The 10,453-nt window shown below is 43.6% G+C and overlaps 1 protein-coding gene across 2 annotated transcripts; it reads left to right on the forward strand.

The window, feature by feature from the left end:
• The first annotated feature begins 793 nt into the window (after positions 1–793).
• On the forward strand, positions 794–4,563 carry gpr85 (G protein-coupled receptor 85). Of its 2 annotated transcripts, none has more exons than XM_088367428.1 (2): positions 794–1,207; positions 1,660–4,563. In XM_088367428.1, the coding sequence occupies exon 2, from the start codon at positions 1,852–1,854 to the stop codon at positions 2,983–2,985; it is 1,134 nt and encodes a 377-aa protein (XP_088223554.1). In that variant the 5' UTR covers positions 794–1,207; positions 1,660–1,851; the 3' UTR covers positions 2,986–4,563. The 2 variants fall into 2 exon arrangements, with proteins under 2 accessions (XP_088223554.1, XP_088223555.1); XM_088367429.1 differs by having other exon boundaries at positions 794–993.
• The last annotated feature ends 5,890 nt before the right edge of the window (positions 4,564–10,453 follow it).

Genomic DNA, 10,453 nt, shown 5'->3' on the forward strand with positions numbered 1-10,453 from the left:
AATGCTTACTTGGGATGGAGAGCCTATTGGAGCACATATTCATGACCAGGTGTGGTGCACCACTAAAAACTCATAAAATGAGAATGAAGGTGTCCATTAAAAATGCCATCACCCCACCGAGGGTCATATGTTTTATAGCCGAGCGACAAAGAAAAAGAACATTGTCCCACACGCTTGCGACATGACGGCTGCATGCTTGAGAAAACCAATTCTATGAATTTGTCATGCTGCCAAGGATGGGAGAACAACAGTGAGCAAAGTGCTTGTCAATTATGCATTTGCCGTACATGGGATGCCTTTTACCTCAAGTGAACTTGGCAGCCTGACACGACCCACTACTCTATACGTCCCCCATTTATTATTGCTAATGCTAATATTATCAGCCAAAATTTCCCCTTGTAATAAAACTTCTCAGGAGCTGTCCATGGTTTCATCAGCAAGTAGAACAAATTATAGAAGCATTGCATGCATTAATTTATAGTTTGACTCATTTAGGAGACTCTTGAGGTATCCCACGAGTCATCTTTAATATGTTAATGAGAAATGCATGATTATTATATATGTGATAAGTCATCATTGTAGATAAAATACTTTCATAGTACAGAACCTAACCCAAAACGAGAAAAATTAGCTTCTAAATGATGTAAGCTGCTGATTTTTTTTTTTTTTTTTTAATCAGTTTCCAGTATAATGTCATGTAAATGTGGATATTTAAGTGGAGGCTTGTGCTGAGGTTTTGGACGGGGAAGCAGAGGCCCGGTTGAGTGGATGAGAGCTGCAGCTACTGCTGCTGCAACAAGAGACAGAGACGCGTCTTGGATCACAAATAGGGATGCAGGGCGCATGCGCACTGCTCCCCGTTTACTGTATGATTTTCGCCGTGGTGGAAAAAAGGGGGGCAGGCAACAATCGGGATTTTTTTTTTTTTAAACCAGCGACAAAAGACGACGAAATAATCTCCAGGGGGATGTGAAAACGGACCCTTACCAACAGGTACGGTTTGGATCGATCACCCGTCATCACCTTTTTCCCCGTATTTTTCTATTTTTTTTTTTCTTCTTGTGTTTCCTGGAGGATTTTGACATGGTCTTGTCGACGCTGTTGTGTTTTCTCTAAAGCAGTGACGCGAAAAAAAACTGGGATTGCTTTGCTTCATGTGACAATCGAAGGAGGCTTTTTATTTTTTTTTTAAAGATATAAATAAACCGTAAGTACGCCGCTCGACAAACGCGACATGTAGAAATACGCAATTGTGAGACAACAGACGGGCTTTTGTTGACGCTGATTTTCGCGTGCGATTTTATGCAAATCGTGTCAAATATGAGCAGGTTCATAAAATTAATGACTGGTTAAGGTTTTAAAGGGGAGCAAAACACGAAGGCTTCATGCGACTATTTGCATCCCGCTTGTGTGTGCGCGCTGTGCAGGCTTGCTGGGTGTGATCGAGAGCACCTTATGATTTTTGTTTTTCCGAGAGGGGCTTTAAAATGCTTGCTCTTGCTTTAAAAAAAAAAAAAAATTGCTTCACTGCGCATTGGAAGGATGAATGCTTGTTTAAATGAAACGACACTTGACTCGAATGTGACAGAGACATTGCAGTAGCTGATAGGCGGATGATTTTTTTTCTTCTTCCTCTTCCCCTCGTTTGGCTTCCTTTAGGTGTGATGAGACAAAGGAACAAAGGATGCCTTAAAGGAGAGGTTGCCTACATGCCCGGAAAGCTCCTCAAAGCCCACCGCAGCCAAATGGATCTAACGCCTCCCCCCGCCGCCGCCGCCGCAGCCGCCGCCGCCACCACCGCCGCCGCCTCCAGATCATGATACTCGGCTGAAGCTATCCCCGCTTATCTTTATGATCCCTCCTCCATCTATGGCGAACTATAGCCATGCAGGGGACCACACCATCTTGCAGAATGTCTCTCCTCTCGCCACCTTCCTCAAACTGACCTCCCTGGGCTTTATCATCGGCGTCGGCGTGGTGGGGAACCTCCTGATCTCCATCCTGCTGGTCAAAGACAAGAGCCTGCACCGGGCGCCTTACTACTTCCTGCTGGACCTGTGCGCCTCCGACATCCTGCGCTCGGCCATCTGCTTCCCCTTCGTCTTCACCTCGGTCAAGAATGGCTCGGCCTGGAGCTACGGCACGCTGACGTGCAAGGTGATCGCCTTCCTGGGCGTGCTCTCCTGTTTCCACACGGCCTTCATGCTCTTCTGCGTGAGCGTCACCCGCTACCTGGCCATCGCCCACCACCGCTTCTACACCAAGAGGTTGACCTTCTGGACCTGCCTGGCCGTCATTTGCATGGTGTGGACGCTGTCGGTGGCCATGGCCTTCCCGCCCGTGCTGGACGTGGGCACCTACTCCTTCATCCAGGAGGAGGACCAGTGCACCTTCCAGCACCGCTCCTTCCGGGCCAACGACTCGTTGGGCTTCATGCTCCTCCTGGCGCTCATCCTGCTGGCCACGCAGCTGGTTTACCTCAAGCTTATCTTCTTCGTCCACGACCGGCGAAAAATGAAGCCCGTCCAGTTCGTGCCCGCAGTCAGCCAGAACTGGACCTTCCACGGGCCCGGCGCCAGCGGTCAGGCGGCCGCCAACTGGCTCGCCGGTTTCGGCCGGGGCCCGACTCCGCCCACTTTGCTGGGAATCCGGCAGAACGGCAACGCGGCGGGCCGCAGGCGTCTCCTGGTGTTGGACGAATTCAAAACGGAGAAGAGGATTAGTAGGATGTTCTACATCATGACCTTTTTCTTCCTGGGGCTCTGGGGGCCTTATCTGGTGGCCTGCTACTGGCGGGTGTTCGCCAGGGGTCCCGTGGTGCCGGCGGGCTACCTGACGGCCGCCGTGTGGATGAGCTTTGCCCAGGCCGGGGTCAACCCCTTCATCTGCATCTTCTCCAACCGGGAGCTGCGGCGCTGCTTCAGCACCACGCTCCTCTACTGCCGAAAATCCAGGTTACCGAGGGAACCCTACTGCGTTATATGAAGGTTTTTAACCCCGCCTCCCTTACCTTCACTTTCGCCCCCGTTTGATCCGGGCTTTTCCCCTCCTGTACAGCTCTCTCTCTCTCTTTCTCTTTGCTAGCTTTTCTTCTCTTCATCCCTCCTTTCCAGCAGCCAACCTCTGTTGGCGATTGCATCCCAAAATAAAAAGGAGGCCCGTGGAGTACAACAGGGCGCCGTGTTCCGCCCCTTGTTGTTTGGTGGAAGGCCATGCCCGCTGCAGAGAAGCAAAAACGCAGACAATGAAAACGCTTTGGATTTTTTTTTTTTTTTGTCTCTCTCTTTTTTTTTCCAAGATGCATTATTTTGTGAGGTGTGAACTACAAGAAAACGAGAAGCGGAAACAAACAAAAACAAAGAATACAACAAAGAAACGATACCTCTCAAGGAATCACTGGAAATGTTTTCTATTTTTCAGAGTTGCACTACGAAAAAAGATGTAAAGATTTTGGTTGCAAAGACAACAAGCCCCTTTTTTCTCCCCCCTCCCCCCTCCATACTAAACGATGAATGCTTTAATTTGCAACAGACTACACACACAAAAATCGCTGTAAGTAAGGCAAACGTGTTGGAATCACACCATCACCAGAGGATGAAATGGTTTTAATGTAAGTGGTAACTTCTTTTTATTTACCAACCGGGGCGGGATTGGGGGTGGGGTGGGCTTGATGTGTGATTTTTCGAGGCGGGAACTTAGAATGGATCTCTTGAAGTTTTATGTCCCTGATAGTGTCCGCCATTGTTATTTTTCTCATCACCTTTTACAGCGTGGAGAAGAAAATGCAGATTTTTCTTTGCTTTGGGGAACAAAGTTGTGCTAAAAAAAAAAAAGGACATTTGAAGATAAATGTGCTCATCATATCCATGTACCCTCAACACTACCGACCGATGCCACTCCGGGTGTTCTTGCCTTAATGGTTACAATGCTAATTGTCATCTTAGTTCATCTCCTATCAAGTCAGTCCTTGGATGCAAGGGGGTTATTTATTATTCTATTTTTTTTTAATCACATGAAGTGCATGTCCACTTTTTTTTTTTTTTTTTACAGTTGTCTGAGATCGATCACGGCACGCTCAGAGCACAGGCAATGAGTGTGTATGTGTGCGTGTGTATGTGTGTGAGCATCAAACACTTCAAGACCAGAGCCTTAGTATGATATCTTGCACAATTTGTAAAAAACAAAACTAAGAAACAAAAAACTGAGAAAAAGTCAAAAGACAAAAAAAGGGGGACATGTAAGGCACAGTCTTGTTTCTACTTTCCCGACATTTGCTCTCTACGGATTGTTTTCAATTATAATTCTTTCTCTCTCTCTCTCTCTCGTGGCCATTTTTTTTTTAACAAAAAAAAAAAAACAATGACTCTGTTCCTTTTTGTAAATTATTGATGGTGTGTAAGTATGTGAGTCTTTTATTTACTTTTTTGGAGTCCCGAATGTGAGTACAGTTTCAGTTAGGATTGCATTTCGCTGAAAGTTAACTGTGTAACCTGTTGCTTTTTTTTTCTTTCCAAAAATAATAATAATAATAATAATAAAAAAAAGAAAGTTTCCACTTTGCAACATTTGCTCGATTTAATTGACAAAAAAAACATGTTTCTGCAACTTGAATTGTTTCTTACTTCAGGTTAGCTGCTATGCTAGCATAGCAAGCTCTACAGAAAATGGATGGATGGATTCTATTGTGGAAAAAAAAAGGGAAAAGCATGAGACATAATAATTTTGAACATTTTTGCTTTGCATATTTTATTTTTTTGAGCCATTGGAACAACATTGACCAGCTGTTTTGCTACTTTTTTGTATATATGACCAAAGTTGATGCTAATTTGATTTTAAAAAAAAAAAATCCTTTTTTTTTTCCGGGGGTGGACGAGTAGAGAAAAAAATATAATGGCAAAAGGGCTTGTAAACACTTGAGGTAATTGCACGGCGGGCTGCAGGTTCCGCTGATGAGAAACTCCTATTAGGGATCCATTTTCATTATGAGCTTGGCAATTACTGTTTTCTTTAGGACATTGATCATTCCATAGCCCCCGTGCAGATGATGTGCAAGCCTTTTAGTAGCCTTTAAGTAAGCGCCAAGATGAGCCGGATTGCTTATGGTGGGCTTTTGAATATCCCCTTTCTTGGCAGGAAGGAAGTCGTTTTGAAGGAAGCTCGTTTAAAGTCCGACCGGGAGTGTTGTTGCTAATTAAAGCAATTAACATGCAGAGGTGTGATTTGAAGAACAAAGAATGTGCAATTTTGATTGACCTTTTCACTCGTGCGTGACCTCCTTCGAGCAAATAGCATAGTGGCTAGCTTCTAATGGCTTTCATAATTATAAGGATGGTTTTGCTTTGTGTGGAAAGACAGCCTGGAGTGGAATGATGCTAAAGAAAAGAACAGCTTTTTTTTTTTGGTACATGCATCATCCTGCTTGGTGTGTTTGGATTGCATAAGAGCGCCATTGAAGTACAAGATGCTTTTCAATATCCGCAGGGCATGGCTTTTTCATTTTGTGACATCCTGTACATATATTTAGTGCTTGCTGTGGGGGATAGCGAGCGACATGCTAACTAGAAGCTTTCCAATGCTGCGGCGGTTTCATGCAAATGTTTTGGTCCCGTTAGCCATTATTTGTATACCATAAAAGCTAATAATTTAAATAATTAAGTTGACATAACTTAAACCTATGAAACAGTGAAAATTAAAATAATTAAAAAATCTGTCAAGCAATCATGCAAATGTTTTGGTCCCATCAGCCCTTATTTGTACACCATAAAATCTAATAATTAAAATAATTAAGTTGACATCACTTAAACCTATGAAACAGTGAAAAATGTTTTAAAAAATCATTTAAAAAAATCTGTAGTTGTTTATAAATTACATTAATAACCCAAAAAGCTTGCTCGGTCCCATACTGGGTTATTTTTTACATGAATAGTCTTGACCATTAATTTAATCCAAGGTTCATAAATAAAAGCTCCAAAATGCAAATTTTTAATAGGCTCATCCTAGCGTGCAGAATGTGAACACATGTCCGACGCCTAAGTCTTTGTCCGCTAATATTCATCTCACAATAATGGGAAAAAATGCACAGCGACAGACGGTCCAATAAAAAAAGGTTGTAATGATCATTTGGGGATTTGATTGCATCTGGGGAAGAAAAAAGGAGAAGTGAGAAGAAAAAAAAAATTGCTGCATCACTTATTGTCAGACAAGCTATTACAGACGAGACTGCCATCGGAATACCAATGATGCAGACTCCCCATCTTTCTGCTAATAGACAAAAATTGCCGTGCTTTCTATGATTAAACCGGGTCTGGCTATTTCCTGGAAGACTTTGTTGACACAATGTAGCATAATATGTTACACTGGTCCAAAAACTAGAACATAAACAATTAGTATTGGCAGTCACGGGGGTTGCCGTGGTAACCGCAACAAATCTATGGACGTCCACCACATTATTGACTTTCCGAGAGAATGACATGACACTGACGGATGTGGCCGCAGAAATGCACACATAGGTTGTGGTAAATCCTCCTAGTGCCGGCTGGGGAGTAAACATGTCCTTGATGCCGCTAAGTCTCGGGATAAGTGATGGCCAAGGGGATAAATGCGATTGGCGGCCGGGCCGCTACTTAAGCGCATGTTTGCCCAAGTTGGAATATGTGAGGAGACAACTGGTGAGGCGTAATCTGCCCCCCCCCTACCCCATTGAGGATTACCCACGCTAGATTAAAACATCCCATGATACCTACAGAGGCACAATCAATGCCGTGGATGATTTTGTGTTGTTATTACTATTTTTGCGTGTCAAAATCTTTTGTCATCTCTAATCTGGGATTTAGCGAGAAGCACCAATCTTGTTGAGACGATGCAAACAAAATAAAAAGTCGGCCATCTTTGCACTGCTTCACTGACAACGAAAATGAGTTTGACACTTTTGGCCTCTTTTGTCTTGTGTGATGTCATGTGAGAATAATAGATTTGGAATCCCGCTGTCCGGGATCTGAATTTGATTGCAGATGTTCACTCCACATTTGGATGGAACCAATTATATATATATTTTTTATATATTTATATACATATATAATTTTTATGTATTTGTTTTGTATATTTATATGATGTATTATTTTCTATATATACATTTATAATTTTTTTGGGTATATTTATATTATTTTTGATATTTTTATTTTATTTTTGATGTCCTGCATGGTTCGTCACTAATCCTAGCCAGTACTTATCATGGAGCAAAAGGCATTTTTTGAAACAATCACATTGTCACTCTGCAATTAAGCATTTATGGCACTGCAAGTGCTTCCGGAGCTTTGCACGCATAGCCAATTATCCGCTTGGTATTCCAGCCACTCCGTGCCGCAGCCTCCCGGCCTCAAAAATTGTGCACGGAAGAGATGTTGTCATAAGTTGAATGGAGAGGAGTGGACTAATTGTGACAGTTTGCTTTTCTGTTTCTCCTGGAGAACGTTTTTGGGTTGAAGCAATCGTCTTTCACCTTTGTAGTCATTTGTAAGAGTGTTCCCGTGGTGGGAAGCTTCTCTGGCGCCGATGACAACGCTATTGATCACAGTCTCTCTCCTGGCTGCTGTTGTTTCTTCTCACATTTTTAAAGCCCAAATACTCATATGGAGCCATTGAATACAAACGGAGCGACGCTGATTTCCGTCTGCAAATTCCATCATTTGGAAAATGGTGTGTTTGGGAACAGTTCGTAAAATCCCAGAGAGGACGAGGTGCTTTTACGATGACCTCGCTTGCTCGGCTGCTGAAGGTCTATGGCGTGTCGCTGATACGATTACGGTTCTCATTGTTCCCGATCCGAGAGTCAAATAAATCCACTCGAGGAACATTTTATTTTGTTCCAAATAGGGGCAATGGCGCTGGAGTTGTTGCCTAGCAACAACCAGAAAGGCATTTTGATGAAGCCTGACATGTTTTTTGTCTTTTTGCAAAAATGTGCAATATTTTTATCTTCAAAGCCTGCACAAAACACCGTTGGGAAATGCACGACGGTATTTCGTTTGACACGTGGAAACACAATCGCGAGCAAACTTTCGACAACATCGAAAGTATGCCGACCTGAATAAGAAAATTCGATACAGTACGAATCTAGCTAATCTCTCTCATATGACTTTGGAAAAACATTTTCAGCCTATCAATACATCTTTTAATTAAAACGGCCTCGGCTAGTTGAATTCGTCAATTTGGGATTCTTTTGTTCCAAATCATTTGCAGGACCATAACTGGCCCAATTTCCAATATTCCATAATCTCGATTCAGGTCGTCCGTGTCAGTGATTGCGTTGAACCTTTCGCCCTCACGTATCGCAGAACCCAAGCAGGCCTTGCGAGGACACAAACAACCTTATTGACATTTCTGAGCTTTAACTCCGCCCCCATCTGTTGCCACCCTGACCGCAGACACGCAGGTTACAGTGTCCCTGTCTATTTTATCTCGCACGGCACCTTCAAGACCTGCAGCTCAGGCTCCGGCTTGGGTTGGAGATAAAGACCAAAATAGAGCACTCTCGCTGACAGCCAGGCAGCGCTCGATAAGACCGCAGCTCGAAACGGTAGCGAGGAAGGAAGACGGAGAAGTTATAAATATCGGGGTGCGGAAAATTGTTCCTCCCGTTGTTTCTCGCATCGATCTCTTCATTGACCCGTGTCGGTGATGACCCCGCCGACCGATTTGGTGGCGATAAGAAAACGCCGGCGTACCTCTGAATGTCAATGCCGGCGGTGGCATTATTCGAAAAGTGCATGTGAAAAGGTTTTTCCAGTCGCTGGCATGTGGAAGGCGATCGATAAGTGCGTGTCTTCGTAAATAAGATCATGTAGACAAGAGGCGGTCGTCAGCAGCCTCGGCGCCGTCTTGGCATTCTCCATTAGACGACGCCCGGCGGTAATTGAATTGGTCCGTACAAGCTCGGGGCTCGGCCTTCTCGTTTTCGCCTTTGACAGCATGCGTCAAACTCGCCCGGGGGACAACGAAAAAAACGTCGCGGTTAGGCGTTGGGTACCTTAGCGTAACCCGAATAAGGATTTAACACGCGGCGAAAATCCCGGCACGATACGATCCAAGCTAATTCGCTAATCGATGACTGGGACACGCTGTTGTAAAAAAAAACAAGAGCGAGATACACGAAAAGTAGCTTGTTAGGAAATGCGTCATGTTTTATTTACAAAAAAACTTCAACCTGCAGCCCACACGCAATGTTGGTTTTTAATTCTAGTACCTTTTAGCTAGCTACGTCCGACGCTAGCCGGAAAAAAATGGAATTGTGTTGTCGGGGAGAAAGCCTGATGAAGTATTCAGGCCCAGTCGGCCATCTCGTCATCCCGTAAAGCACGGCAGCGGCTCCAACCCCGATGTTTTTTTTTTTTTTTTTTGGAAGCACCTCTTGTTTCACTCTGAGAGCTTTTGAAAGATGTAGAAGGAACGTCGGCGGCTAACGAGAGCGCTCGAAAAGTCAAGCAAGAACAACAAATATGCAAAGCTAGATAGAAGATTGTTGTTCTTAATCTTGGAGAAGAACCGACAATTTCAAAAGCGGCTTCCATCATTCCTCGTTTTTGTTTATCATTTTTCTCCCATCATGGCCGCCATCCATTGCAGGTAACGGACTGAGTGCTTTATTGGATCTGGCTTTGGATGAGCCAGATCTGTAGGTGTGTTGAGTGGGCGCAGCTCAAATGGATTGGGAGAAGACGGCCCGGAATAACACACTCAGTCAGCGGCGCTTTTTGTCTTCTTCTTTCATGTTGGCTGTCAGTCAACAGCCCCGAAGCATAAAGATGATTTCAAAAGAAGACGGCTTGATAAATCCAATATGGTTCTTCGCGGCATTCCATCATCGCTGCAGTGTTACTCAATCTTCAAACTCAAAAACCCTAAGCCATCTTAAATCAATTTTGCGCTCCGGCTAAAAAAAATACGATCACATGAGCAAATATCGCAAACTCTCCTTTCATATGTTTTTTTTTGTCCCCCACCTACGAGTTCACACTTGCAAATAACAATCTGTTGTTTATCACAGATAAGCTTTTGTGTTTGGGTGAGCTACTTTCAGGCATTCATGGTATGCCATTTAAAAAAAAAAAAAACATCTCTGCAGTAGATACCTGGGAAGCACATGCGCCACAAATGTCTTATGCTGAATTATGGATGGACATAAAAATGCATGTAAACGGCCGCTTTGCTCTACGGGGGCCGCGACTTAGAGAAATATGCTTGTCATCGGGAACCTCCACATGTGACACTCCAAAATAATAAAATAATAATAAATAACTATAATAATATTAAAAAAAATAGATTTAAAATAAATTATTGATGGTGAGAAAACAAATTAAATCATGTTTCTTATATTTCCCAAATCCAGCTGTAACAATAATGTATAAAGCCCCGCCCATGAAAATTCAGGACTACAAATTTGCATATTGTCTCGCTG

This window comes from Syngnathus floridae, chromosome 22, assembly GCF_059516105.1.
Source record: "Syngnathus floridae isolate MCC-2025c chromosome 22, RoL_Sflo_1.0, whole genome shotgun sequence".
NCBI classification, from domain to species: domain Eukaryota; kingdom Metazoa; phylum Chordata; class Actinopteri; order Syngnathiformes; family Syngnathidae; genus Syngnathus; species Syngnathus floridae.

Bases quoted from the DNA above. Each gene is read 5' to 3' on its own strand.
- gpr85 (XM_088367428.1), top strand. From the start codon at position 1,852: ATGATCCCTCCTCCATCTATGGCGAACTATAGCCATGCAGGGGACCAC.